This window comes from Oncorhynchus clarkii, chromosome 4, assembly GCF_045791955.1.
Source record: "Oncorhynchus clarkii lewisi isolate Uvic-CL-2024 chromosome 4, UVic_Ocla_1.0, whole genome shotgun sequence".
Lineage (NCBI taxonomy): Eukaryota > Metazoa > Chordata > Actinopteri > Salmoniformes > Salmonidae > Oncorhynchus > Oncorhynchus clarkii.
The window spans coordinates 83,119,091-83,133,410 of NC_092150.1; the positions used below are offsets into that span (position 1 = coordinate 83,119,091).

At 43.0% G+C, this 14,320-nt stretch overlaps 1 protein-coding gene across 1 annotated transcript; it reads left to right on the plus strand.

Moving 5' to 3' along the window:
- The first annotated feature begins 698 nt into the window (after positions 1-698).
- Positions 699-13,408, plus strand: LOC139407878 (potassium channel subfamily K member 13-like). Its single transcript, XM_071151750.1, has 5 exons — positions 699-715; positions 6,500-6,840; positions 10,363-10,916; positions 12,502-12,729; positions 13,247-13,408. Exons 2-5 carry the CDS (start codon positions 6,504-6,506, stop codon positions 13,406-13,408), a joined length of 1,281 nt encoding a protein of 426 aa, XP_071007851.1. The 5' UTR covers positions 699-715; positions 6,500-6,503.
- The last annotated feature ends 912 nt before the right edge of the window (positions 13,409-14,320 follow it).

Genomic DNA, 14,320 nt, shown 5'->3' on the forward strand with positions numbered 1-14,320 from the left:
AGGATTCAGTCTTCTTGCCTCCCGGATGTACTCCAGATTGCGGTGGTCAGTCCACATGAGAAAAGGGTGTTTAGCCCCCTCAAACCAATGTCTCCATGCCTTCAAGGCCTTGACGACAGCCAACAACTCCCGGTCCCCCACATCATAGTTTCGCTCCGCCGGGCTGAGCTTCTTCGAAAAGAAGGCACAGGGGCATAGCTTTGGTGCCGTACCCGAGCGCTGAGAGAGCACGGCTCCTATCCCAGCCTCGGATGCATCCACCTCCACTATAAACGCCAAAGAAGGATCCGGATAAGCCAGCACAGGAGCCGAGGTGAACAGAGCCCTCAGCTGACCAAAAGCCCTGTCCCCCTCAGCTGACCACTGCAAACGCGCCGGTCCCCCCTTCATCAGTGAGGTAATGGGAGCCGCTACCTGACCAAAGCCCCGGATAAACCTCCAGTAGTAGTTGGCAAACCCTAGAAACCGCTGCACTTCCTTTACCGTGGTGGGAGTCGGCCAATTACGCACGGCTGAAATGCGGTCACTCTCCATCTCCACCCTTGAATTGGAAATACGGTACCCTAAGAAGGAGATGGAGTGTTGGAAAACCCTTTTGCAAGTATGTTAGCACAGCTGAAAACTGTTGTCCGAATTAAAGAAGCAATATAACTGGCCTTCTTTAGACTAGTTGAGTATCTGGAGCATCAGCATTTGTTGGTTTGATTACAGACTCAAAATGGCCAGAAACAAAGTACTTTCTTCTGAAACTCGATTCTCATTCTGAGAAATTAAGGTTATTCCATGAGAGAAATTGCCAAGAAACTGAAGATCTCGTACAACGCTGTATACTACTCCCTTCACAGAACAGCACAAACTGGTTCTAACCAGAATAGAAAGAGGAGTGGGAGGCCCCTGCAAAAGCAGTTTAGGTCAAAAGAGATTAGACTAATAATGGAAATATAGGAAGTAACAGATGTTAATGGAAACTGTACGATAGAGGCACAAAATAAGTTAAATCAAATCAAAGTTGATTTGTCACGTGCTCCGAATACAACAGGTATTCTTACAGGTAACCTTACAGTGAAATGCTTACTTACAGGCTCTAACTAATGGTGCAGGAAAAAAAGGTATGTGTGTGTGTGTGTTGGGAAGTAAAGAAATAAAACAACAGTAAAAAAACATTTGAAAAAAGAGTAGCAAGGCTACATACAGACACCGGTTAGTCAGGCTGATTGAGGTAGTATGTACATGTAGGTATCGTTAAAGTGACTATGCATATATGATGAACAGAGAGTAGCAGAAGCGTAAAAAGAGAGGTTGGCTGGTGGTGGGACACAATGCAGATAGCCCGGTTAGCCAATGTGCGGGAGCACTGGTTGGTCGGGCCATTTAGGTAGTATGTACATGAATGTATAGTTAAAGTGACTATGCATATAAGATCAACAGAGAGTAGCAGCAGCGTAAAAGAGGGGCAAATAGTCCGGGTAACCATTTGGTTACCTATTCAGGAGTCTTATGGCTTGGGGGTAAAAACTGTTGAGAAGCCTTTTTGTCCTAAACTTGGCACTCCGGTACCACTTGCCAAGCGGTAGTAGAGAGAACAGTCTATGACTGGGGTGGCTGGGATCTTTGACAAATTTTAGGTCCTTCCTCTGACTTCGCCTGGTGTAGAGGTCCTGGATGGCAGGCAGCTTTGCCCCAGTGATGTACTGGGCCGTGCGCACTACCATCTGAAGTGCCTTGCGGTCGGAGGCCGAGAAATTGCCATACCAGGCAGTGATGCAACCGGTGAGGATGCTTACGATGTTGCAGCTGTAGAACCTTTTGAGGATCTAAGGACCCATGCCAAATCTTTTTTGTTTCCTGAGGGGGAGTAGGCTTTGTCGTGCCCTCTTCACGACTGTCTTGGTGTGTTTGGACCATTCTAGTTTGTTGTTGATGTGGACACCAAGGAATTTGAAGCTCTCAACCTGCTCCACTACAGCCCCGTCGATGAGAATGGGGATGTGCTCGGTGCTCCTTTTCCTGTAGTCCACAATCATCTCCTTAGTCTTGGTTACGTTGAGGGATAGGTTGTTACTTTGGCACCACCCGGCCAGGTCTCTGACCTCCTCCTTATAGGCTGTCTCGTCATTGTCAGTTATCAGGCCTACCACTGTTGTATCATCAGCAAACTTAATGATGGTGTTGGAGTCGTGCCTGGCCATGCAGTCGTGGGTGAACAGGGAGAACAGGAGGGGACTGAGCACGCACCCCTGGGGAGCTCCAGTGTTGAGGATCAGCGTGGCAGATGTGTTGCTACCTAGTCTCACCACCTGGGGGCGGCATGTCAGGAAGTCCAGGATCCAGTTTCCGAGGGAGGTGTTTAGTCCCAGGATCCTTAGCTTGGTGATGAGCTTTGAGGGTACTGTCATGACGTTGGCCTGGGGGTAGGTTTATGACAGTTGTAAATACCTCTTCCCCCCTTTTTCCTCTCTCTACCCTACTGAGGTTACATTTGCAAAACCCTTGGTTAACATTGAGATTCTGAGAACATCAGTAGGTGGGGGAAAATTAACTATATTCTGGTAATCCGAACAATTGAACATATGCGGTGGTACTTAATGAATATGATGTCAGTTCGGTTGTCATCTGAGACATTCTAATCAATGATAAGATGACAAACTCTACAGTGGAAAGTCTACACATCAGAGTTATCGGATTCACGGAATTGTTGTTCAATTTAAATGTTTGAACATGAAATTATTCGTGATGGGATGAAATGTGATTTTAGCTTCTAAAATGTTAGATTTGGGTTTTCATAAGATAGGGCTCTGCTCAACCAGTGGCCCGCGCCTGTGAAGGGACATGGGCTATAAAACTTTTCAAACACACCCTCCTCTCCCTTCCTATATAGGCCCTTGACGACAATATAACTTCCTGTTCCGATGATGTGAGGATGACGGTCCAATGTCAGAATGGTTCAGATAATAACTACCGAACGAAGCCAACATCAGTGTGAGCTTGGTTGCGAATGGTATGAACTTTGAACTCTTATTCACTACAGAAGTGATACCTCCTAGCCGTTGAGTTAGCAACAGCAGATGCAACGAGGGTTAGGAACAGACAGAGTATCCCATCTATCACCCAAAGACATTACTACAACGTATCCAATTGACAACCAGAGACATTCTTCAAAGGACTTGGTTTGGCAACACGGCCTTCCATCTACCACCAACCTACCAAAGCGCAGCTCAGAGTAAATATTTCTTGCATTTTCTTTTTCCAAATGGGCGGTAATTTAGAATGCATCAGATACTGTATTTACGATAGCACAGCTTCTCCCTGTCCCCCTCAGTCTTCCCGCTCTTTCACTCAAACCCAGCCCTTTTCCTTTGTGTAACAAGCTGTCATATCTGTTCCGCCCGCCAGGGACGTTTTCCTTTATGATGTAATTTGTAATCAAGTTATGATTTCATTAGGTGTATGTGTAATTCTGTGTGATTAGTTAGGTATTTAGTAAATAAATAATTAAACCCAATTTTGTATTGCTGATTCAAATTGTTAGCCAAGGTTTGTGCAGATAACCAAGAATTTACAACTTTCAGATGAGACTGAATTAAGATGAGGATTGATATTGACTGCTATTGATGTAAAATATTACTAGGTCTTTAAGAGTTTATTCGGAAGATAACAGCTCTATAAATATTATTTTGTGTTGCCCGACTCTCTAGTTAATTACATTTACATGATTAGGTCAATCAGGTGATATTAATTACAGAGAAATGATTTTATAGAATAGCATGTCATATCACTTAATCCGGCATAGCCAAAGACACGACAGTACTATGGTGTTGAACACTGAGCTGTAGTCAATGAACAGTATTCTCACATAGGTGTTCCTTTCGTCCAGGTGGACAAAAAAAAAGAGGAAAAACAAAAAGAAATGCAGGTACTTATTCAAGAATGATCAAGTTTAATGTATTACAAAAATGAAGCGAATTGGAATCTTCAACATAGAAATTCTACCCAAAAATAATTTACAGAAACTCGTTACAAATGATGGAGTTATCCATTATTCACCAAATTATATTTTGAAAGAGGAAGCAATATTATTATATTATTAACTAGCTAGCTTGTAAGTGGTTGATTAAACACACACAACAAAAAAAAACACACACAGGTTAGAGCCTTCCGATACATACCCTTCAACAGAGCACATCGGGAACCACACACTTTAACTTTACGTTTTTATTTAATACATTTTAGAATAAGGCGTTAAAAAAATGTGGAAAAAGGGAAGTGGTCTGAATACTTTCCGAATGCACTATATGATAGCTGGCTAGTTTTAGCCTTTAGGTCGATGCTTGCTTGTTTTTAATATAAGCTCCCTGTCTGTTCTGTCATTAAAGGAAGGCAGGAAGGCAGCTAGCTAGTTAGCTAACTAACCAACGTTACTTGTTGGTGGCCCTTATTATAACTAACCTTGTAAAAGCTGGAGCGAGGGTCAGGTAAGTAAATAAGTAACGTTAGATAGAGTCACACAGCTTTTCCTTTGAAACTGCCAAAACATGTATTCTGTTGCAGCCCCTCCTCTCCACACCTACACCTGGGCTGTGGTGGAGAAACACAGCTCTGACGAACTTTAGGATCTACTGCATAACATGTAGGCCTATGCTGCAAGCAATGTACATTTGACCTCCGGGACTAAATCACATTCTGAGGCGACACAGATAGGCTACGTTGGTGGGCGAACCGGACTGCTGAGTCTGGCCAGAGGTGTAGGCCTATTAGCTGTCCATGGTTCCAAAATGTTTTGGCCTCAAACTATGTTTGAGTTACACCGGTAATGTTGAGGTACTGTCAACAAGCATAATCCCTGTCCATGGTGCTGAAATTCTCTGCCTCAAAGTGTGTGCCAAAGTTACTACCACTTCCACTAGAAATGTTGGGGTTAACTAAAAATCTAAATAGTGGCCTTCTGTAAGAGCACAGCCTGGTGGACATGCTGCAAATCTGTCTGTCAAAAGTATCCACAGGGCTAAACAACTGTCTGAGATCTGAGTGGGTTATGCTCTGTCTGCAAGTATTAGTTCCTCAAATCTTCCTAAAGTCACCACCAGTTACACCAAAAATGTTATGATTATGTTCACTAACCATCCAAAGCAGGATATATTTAAAAAAATGCCTTTTGTTTTCCATCTTCCTCTGATGTGCATAATGCATTTTAACAGCTTGTTCCACAGTAGTGACATTTGCTCAGATTGTCCCTGGATGTCCCATGCGCAAACATATGAATGTTCAGACTCAGATCTGAAAGGTCAAGTCATATTGATCCATGACAGAAGATGTCACGGTGCCGTTCTCTAATGCTCTGTGGACAGACAGCGGCAGGAGACTGCCCAAATGTTGGAATCATGCTTAGCATTGTTTCTGGCTCCTCAAGTCACATGGTGCCCAGTGTCTTGATCCACTTGATAGTTTAACCAGAATGTTTTCATTCTGTCATTTTTTAAATTAATTAATGCATAAGTTATGTAATCATTACTGACTTAGTACATTCACAGTTGTTCATATTGTTAAGTTGTGTTATATTAATGTTTTATGAAAGCTGAAGTTTATACAGTAGCTTAATGTTTATTTTATTTTGCGCTCATATGTAAAGGTCTCCAACTGAACAGCGAAGGAGGTGGGTGTATGTTTGTGACTGGGGCTTGTTCAGAGTGTGTGGCCTAGTCGAGATTGAGGCCAGATAGACAGACGCGCACTGTTGCAGACGGACATCTAACTGTTGAGTGTAACAGCCTTGAGTTTACCGTGGGTTCATACAGAGTTCACCGTTCAAAGAATGCAGTGTAAGCTATTCAAAAGTCTTCTTCTCAACACCCTCTGCGAGAGGGGCGTTCTTTTGAGACAAAGCTGAGGGTACAACTCAAATGCATCGTCGTAAACTATTTCGCTATTCACACAGCCATGTATGTTGGTGCTCTTGAAAAACGTTGTGACATTAAAAAAATGTGTTTGCACACGGTTAAAAGGACATTTTGTTTAATAACATTTGAACTCTATATCAGGGAGGTTAAAAGTAATGTATTTATTTTTGACAAGCGCACAACTGTCAAGGATGACGCCATATGTTTATTGTAACAGATTGTAACCGGACATTTTAGACTTGGATTAATGGTCAAAGATCCTTGACAACTTTTGATGGGTACTGTTGTGGTGGGTTTTTTCACAGTGACGTGAACAACTGTTGAATCTCTGAGGAAAACTATTTTATTCTCTCTCTGTCTCTATGCTCTCCGTGATGAAACATATCACATTTTTTCTCTCTGCTCTCCATGAGGAAAACTCTCATATTTTTCTCTCTGGCTCTCTATCCTCACAGCCTCCAACTCTATTTCACCAGTTTCTATCCTGGACCATTTTTTATTTTCAACGATAAACCTAAAGAGACAGATGATGAGCAGTGTATAATTTATTCCATAATAAAACGATGCGTCGCGTCCCTAACACTTGTTGAACGGTGATTATCCTACGTAATGGCTTTCCGGAGCGGCTGCTGTTGTGGCTTCGGTCCCTTCAACGAGGATAACGCCAGGTTCCTTATGTTAGCTGTGTTCATAATCCTCTACCTCCTCTGCGGTGCCGCTGTCTTTTCAGCACTGGAACAGCCGATGGAAGCGGAGGCGAAGGAGCGCTGGGGGCAGCGGTTTGAACAGTTCAGCCAAAAGTATAACCTTAGCAAGAAAGAGCTGAACAACTTCTTGAGGAACTACGAGGAGGCGAACGTGGCTGGGATCCGCGTGGACACTATCAGACCTCGGTGGGACTTTACCGGTGCGTTCTACTTCGTGGGGACAGTGGTCTCGACCATAGGTGAGATTTGATGTACCCTATAGATCATATCATTATCACATATCATTATCACAACTTACTTTAGATAATATTATATGGCAATTAAAAGTGTAACATATTATAAATGGCCAGTTGTTGACAATATTTTTCAGCTCTCCAAAACATGTAGTTCTTAGCCTAATGTTCTTTTCAAATTATTTCTGTTTGCAGGGTTTCCTAACCATCTCCTAAATCAAATCAAATCAAATTTGAGCTTGGTAAACCCTTGTGTAGACTATAGGGATGTTATTATATTATGAATAGGCACCGTTCAATTATTCCAATACTAGAACAATCACAGCCAACTAAATTATGCTTCAATATGTATGTCCATCAAGTTCTAATTAGGCTTATTGTGTGTCTTGTAATTGGTGTGAATATGAAAACCTCTTCAATTAGTGCAGCCTTGAGTGCCAATTACTTGGAATCTCCTCCGCAGGCATAGCAGGATCTCTCTCTCAGTCTGGGTGATATAAGACCCTGACTGTGATGCAAAACAAAAGCCTGGTGGGGAGGGGATGTTCATGACATAAGGGAAATTGTTATCTCTGTTCTTTTGTAGCTAAGCAACACAGCTAAAGGCTTTAATGTCTCTTAATTACGTTATTGCTTGTTAACAAATAAAATAAATGGATTTGGACAAACTCAGCTAATGCATTTCTATTCAGTGCTGAAATACTAAATACAGCACATTTATGTTCTGTAATTTAAAATAGAGTAGGATATATATAACCATACTGCGTCCACTAGAGTAGGATATATAACCATACTGCATCCAATAGAGTAGGATATATAACCATACTGCGTCCACTAGAGTAGGATATATAACCATACTGCATCCAATAGAGTAGGATATATAACCATACTGCATCCAATAGAGTAGGATATATAACCATACTGCGTCCAATAGAGTAGGATATATAACCATACTGCATCCAATAGAGTAGGATATATAACCATACTGCGTCCAATAGAGTAGGATATATAACCATACTGCATCCAATAGAGTAGGATATATAACCATACTGCGTCCACTAGAGTAGGATATTTTTAACCATACTGCTTCCAATAGAGTAGGATATATAACCATACTGCGTCCACTAGAGTAGGATATATAACCATATTGCGTCCAATAGAGTAGGATATATAACCATACTGCATCCAATAGAGTAGGATATATAACCATACTGCATCCAATAGAGTAGGATATATAACCATACTGCATCCAATAGAGTAGGATATATAACCATACTGCGTCCACTAGAGTAGGATATTTTTAACCATACTGCTTCCAATAGAGTAGGATATATAACCATACTGCGTCCACTAGAGTAGGATATATAACCATACTGCGTCCAATAGAGTAGGATATATAACCATACTGCATCCAATAGAGTAGGATATATAACCATACTGCGTCCACTAGAGTAAGATATACAACCATACTGCGTCCACTAGAGTAGGATATATAACCATACTGCGTCCACTAGAGTAGGATATATAACCATACTGCGTCCAAAAGAGTAGTAGTTTTTAACCATACTGCGTCCAATAGAGTAAGATATATAACCATACTGCGTCCCCTAGAGTAGGATATATATAACCATACTGCGTCCACTAGAGTAGGATATATAACCATACTGCGCCCAATAGAGTAAGATATTTAACCATACTGCGACCACGAGAGTAGGATATGACCATACTGCGTCCAATAGAGTAGGATATATAACCATACTGCATCCAATAGAGTAGGATATAACCATACTGTGTCCACTAGAGTAGGATATATAACCATACTGCATCCAATAGAGTAGGATATATAACCATACTGCATCCAATAGAGTAGGATATATAACCATACATATAACCATACTGCATCCAATAGAGTAGGATATATTACCATACTGCATCCAATAGAGTAGGATATATAACCATACTGTGTCCACTAGAGTAGGATATATAACCATCCTGCGTCCAATAGAGTAGGATATACAACCATACTGTGTCCAATAGAGTAGGATATATAACTGTACTTCTTGTATACGCCAATAAGATAACTAATGGATGCCCTGCACTGTGAATCCATTGATTTTGGGTGAAAGCCGAGAGGCAGTCAGTAAATGGAAGTAAATGGAGAGAGATGTTTTTTACACCTGAGTGCCCATTGTTAGTGACAACACACAGGGAGCAGAGAGAGCAGTCAAGGGCTGGACTAGATGAACTGGACTCATCATAGGATTCATCATGGCTTTGCTCTCTGTACATCAGTCCATAAGAGCCATGTGTGTGTGTCTGTATGTTTGTGCGTGTGTAACCCACAAGGAGAGCACAACCTGTAAATGTTAAGAGACAACGCTCAAGGTGGGCTGAAGGATCAGAAAGCTGGGCATTGGGCAGGCTGAAACGCTCACAATGGGCTGAAGGATCAGAAAGCTGGGCATTGGGCAGGCTGAAACACCCACAATGGGCTGAAGGATCAGAAAGCTGGGCATTGGGCAGGCTGAAACGCCCACAATGGGCTGAAGGATCAGAAAGCTGGGCATTGGGCAGGCTGAAACGCCCACAATGGGCTGAAGGATCAGAAAGCTGGGCATTGGGCAGGCTGAAACGCCCACAATGGGCTGAAGGATCAGAAAGCTGGGCATTGGGCAGGCTGAAACGCTCACAATGGACTGAAGGATCAGAAAGCTGGGCATTGGGCAGGCTGGAACGTTCACAGCGAGACGACATAGTGTACATGTAAAGCAGTCAGTTTCTGTAAACTATTACAATCACGGTCAAAGGATAGGTTAATGTCTACAGTCTGAAAAGGCACACTATTATCTAGTGCACTGCTTTGGACCAGAGCCACACAGGGAATAGGGTGTCATTTCAGACATATCCTATATCCCTGTAAACCTTGAAGACTGGCTGTGAATACTTATACATGTTTTACATGAACAGGGCAATGTTCTCAAATCTTTCATATGCCAAGTCAATGACTTAAAAATTAATCATTTTAAATGACAAAAAAAACATTGTACAGCTTTGAAATGATGGTATTGATTCTCCTCCACTGGGCTGAAATATGGCATTCCTAGAGTGCAATGGAGTGGTGGGGCTGGAGCGAGAATGAGAGAAGAAGTGAGAAAAGAGAGAGAAAAGAGAGCTGGAGAGAGTGAGAAATAAAATGTGTGCGTGTGTGATACTTGTATTTGGGGACTGTGTCATGTGAGCTATGCTCTATCTGATAAGGTGCTTTTCCACCTGTCTGTGAAAGCTGGCAGTAAACAATATGCTCAGACTGACTGGTTTATCATTGTGAAGAAACTCATTTAACTAAACAAAATACTCAGTTCAGTGTGATCCAGTTTCGTTTGTCACACTATTCTATTGGTAATGTATCTATGCAACAATGTAATGGCTAATAAATACAATCAAAAACATCATTATTAGTTTTGACCAATATTCTTTTCATTCCGTTTTCTTAATAATAACAACATCTTCCTCCATCTTGTTTTCCAGGGTTTGGGATGACCACGCCAGCGACGATCGGTGGTAAGATCTTCCTCATCTTCTACGGACTCATCGGCTGTGCCGCCACCATCTTGTTCTTCAACCTCTTCCTGGAGCGTGTCATCACCGTCATCGCCTTCGTCCTCAAGTTCTGCCATGAGCGCCGCCGCCGCAAGGCCATGCTTCCCCAAAATGGCTGCCGACGCCTCTCTGAGGGCAGCGGTGGGGGCGGGAGAGGTGCCAGGGGGGAGGGGCTAGCTGGGTGGAAGCCTTCAGTATACTGTGTTATGCTGATCCTTGGCGCCGCTGCCATCTTGGTTTCCTGCTGCGCCTCAGCAATGTACTCTGCTGTAGAAGGCTGGGCGTATCTAGACTCTCTGTACTTTTGCTTTGTGGCGTTCAGCACCATCGGGTTCGGTGACGTGGTGAGCAGCCAAAGGTTGGCGTACGAGGAGGGGAACGTGAACCAGACTGCCTACCGGCTGGGCAACTTCCTGTTTATACTGACAGGCGTCTGCTGCATTTACTCGCTGTTCAACGTCATCTCCATCGTCATCAAACAGGTGGGATTATTATTATTGTGTGATTGGATAGTTTTCATCGATGAATCTGTTTTATTATGTAGAGTGACTCAAGCTCATGGTTGTGCTAGCTTGCCAACTCCATTGTACTTAGGGTGAGTTTGGAAATTCACTCTGGGCGCAGAATAAGTGCTGAATTTACAAATGCGCAACAACCGCTGAATTTGACCGGTGTCAGTAAACATCAGCAAAAAAACATAATTAAACTGTTGCCAGCAGCACAGTTACAGTCACCAACGCTCTAGATAAAATGAAAACAGCCCAATCAGTTCTGCTAGGGTGAGTGAAATGGTCAGAGTGAGGTGTTCTCTCAAGCTAGCCAATTTACGAACACAAACGGTTTGTCATGACAGTACCATAAACACTTGGCAAGAGAGCAGAAACAGACTGGTTAAAATTGTGCTTAGAAATATACTGAAAAAATATATAAATGCAACATGCTGTAACGATTGTCCTCTTCTTCTGGCGAGGAGTAAGAGAGGTCGAACCAATGTGCAGCGTGGTAAGTGTCCATTTTAATACATAAAACTGAACACTACAAAAACACAAAATAACAACGTGAATGAACAAACGGAAATTGAAACAGTCCCGTATGGTACAGACACAGGAAACAATCACCCACAACTCAAAAGTGAAACCAGGCTACCTAAGTATGGTTCTCAATCAGGGACAACGAATGACAGCTGCCTCTGATTGAGAACCATACCAGGCCAAACACAGAAATCCCAAATCATAGAAAAAGAAACATTGACAACCCACCCAACTCACGCCCTGACCATACTAAAACGAAGACATAACAAAAGAACTAAGGTCAGAATGAGACACATGCAAGAATTTCAACATTTTTGCTCATTTACAGTTCATATAAGGAATTCAGTCAATAGAAGTAAATGAACTAGGAACTAATCTATGGATTTCACATGACTGAGCAGGGGCACAGAATTATTTTTTCCCGACAAAAGGGCTTTATACAGACAGCAATACTCCTCAGCACCGTGATCTACCCCTGCCCCCTCAGACGATCCCGCATGTTTAGAAGCCGGATGTGGAGGTCCTGGGCTGGCTGAATACACGTGGTCTGTGGTTGTGAGGCCGTTTGGACATACTGATGAATTCTCTAAAACGATGTTGGAGGCGGCTTATGGTAGAGAAATTACCTGGCAACATCTCTGGGGAACATTCCTGCAGTCAGCATGCCAATTGCACTCACCCTTAAATCTTTTGACATCTGTGGCATTGTGTTGTGTGACAAAATGGCCCATTTTAGAGTGGCCATTTATTGTCCCCAGCACAAGATGCACCTGTGTAAGATCATGTAATGATCATAATCAGCTACTTGATATGCCTGTCAGGTGGATGTATTGTCTTGGCCAAAGAGAAATGCTCACTAACGGGGATGTAAACACATTTCTGCGCAACATTTGATATAAATACACTTTTTGTGCATATGGAACATTTCTGGGATCTTTTATTTTAGCTCATAAACCATGAGACCAACACTTTACATTTTGAGTTTATATTTTATTTTTGTTCATTATAAATTGTATTATTCTTAATCTCATTCTAGGTGCTGAACTGGCTGTTGAGGAGGATGGAGGCTCCATGTCACTGCCCGAGGAGGGTGGACCACCACCCCCAGCAGAGACTCCCCCGCAGGAACGTGGTGGTGCCCGGACATCTTAGGGCGCAGCGGGACCTGTCTATCGAGACAGACGCGGTGAATGAGAGCGAGGTGGACGGGCGGAGGATGTCTGGAGAGATGATCTCCATGAGAGATTTCCTGGCTGCCAATAAGGTAGAGGGAAGATGGAGGACATGATGTATACTGCTCCCAGATAAGGGCTCCCAAGTGGCGCAGCGGTCTAAGGCACTGCATCTCAGTGCTAGTGGCGTCACTACAGACCCTGGTTTGATCCCCGGCTGTATCACATCCGGCCGTGATCGGGAGTCCCATAGGGCGGCGCACAATTGTCCCAGCGTCGTCCGGGTTAGGGGAGGGTTTGGCCGGGGTAGGCCGTCATTGTAAAATAAGAATTTGTTCTTAACTGACTTGCCTAGTTAAATAAAAATAAAAGATAAGACCCTGTTCAAATACATATGTCAAATACTTCAGGCTGCAGATCCTGGAACATTTGGTACTGTGAACCACACTATGAAGCATATGTGGAACACAAACTAATCCTGGTCCCTGCTCAGGTGGTCCGCATTGCTGCTATATCATGGCTTTCTTTTTCACTGCTATGCTTTGTGTCTGGCACTTGTTTGATGGCCATTGAGAGTAGTTCTCCTCTCTTTTTCTCTCCATTTCTCAGGTGAACCTGGCCATCATGCAGAAGCAGCTGTCAGAGATGGCTAACGGTCACCCTCGCCAGTCAGGACCCAACTCCCGCCACGGCCACAACAGCTTCTCTGGAGGGGTGGGTGCCCTGGGCATCATGAACAACCGCCTGGCAGAGACCAGCGTGGATAGATAGACCTGGCAAATCACCATGGTGAACGTATAGGCCAGACTGATTAGCTGGCCAGAGAGACAGTCACCAGAAATTGGCTGGCCAGAAAGAGACCGTCCTCCCAAAATACATTAATTTCAATGGAACTCAGTTGAATGAATAGAGAAATAAAACAATATTCCATGAAAATAATTGACCTCATGGACTACAGCCTGATCAGATCTCATTAAGTCAGAATGTATATCACATATTTGGCATGGGACTTATATATCAAATCAAATTTTATTGGTCACATGGTTAGCAGACGTTGATGCGAGTGTAGCGAAATGCTTTTGCTTCTAGTTCCGACAGTGCAGCAATATCAAAAAATTCCACAACAATGACCTAATACACACAAATCTAAGTAAAGGAATGGAATAAGACTATATAAATATATGGATGAGCAATGACAGAGCAGCCTAGCAGTGTAAGGCACTGAAGAGCTGAGAGCTGAGGGAGTGAATGAAAGACGAGGGCATTGTGTCATAACTAGAGATCCAGGAGAATATTTGACCTGAAGTACTACCTATATGGAGACAAAGTCCCATTAGATACACTACATGGCCAAACGTATGTGGATACCCTTTCAAGTTAGTGGATTTGGCTATTTCAGCCACACCAGTTGCTGACAGATATATAAAATCAAGCACACCGCCATGCAATCTCCATAGACAAACATTGGCAGCATACTGGTCTTACTGAAGAGCTCAGTGACATTCAATGTGGCACCGCCATAGGATGCCACCTTTCCAACAAGTCAGTTCATCAAATGTCTGCCCTGCTAGAGCTGCCCGGTCAACTGTAAGTGCTGTTATTTTCGAAGTAGAAACATCTAGGAGCAACAACATCTCAGCCGCGAAGAGGTAGACCACACAAGCTCACAGAACAAGACCGCGA

Bases quoted from the DNA above. Each gene is read 5' to 3' on its own strand.
- LOC139407878 (XM_071151750.1), top strand. From the start codon at position 6,504: ATGGCTTTCCGGAGCGGCTGCTGTTGTGGCTTCGGTCCCTTCAACGAG. The intron at 6,841-10,362 runs GTGAGATTTGAT...CTTGTTTTCCAG, and splicing joins GACAGTGGTCTCGACCATAG to GGTTTGGGATGACCACGCCA. The intron at 12,730-13,246 runs GTAGAGGGAAGA...TCCATTTCTCAG, and splicing joins ATTTCCTGGCTGCCAATAAG to GTGAACCTGGCCATCATGCA.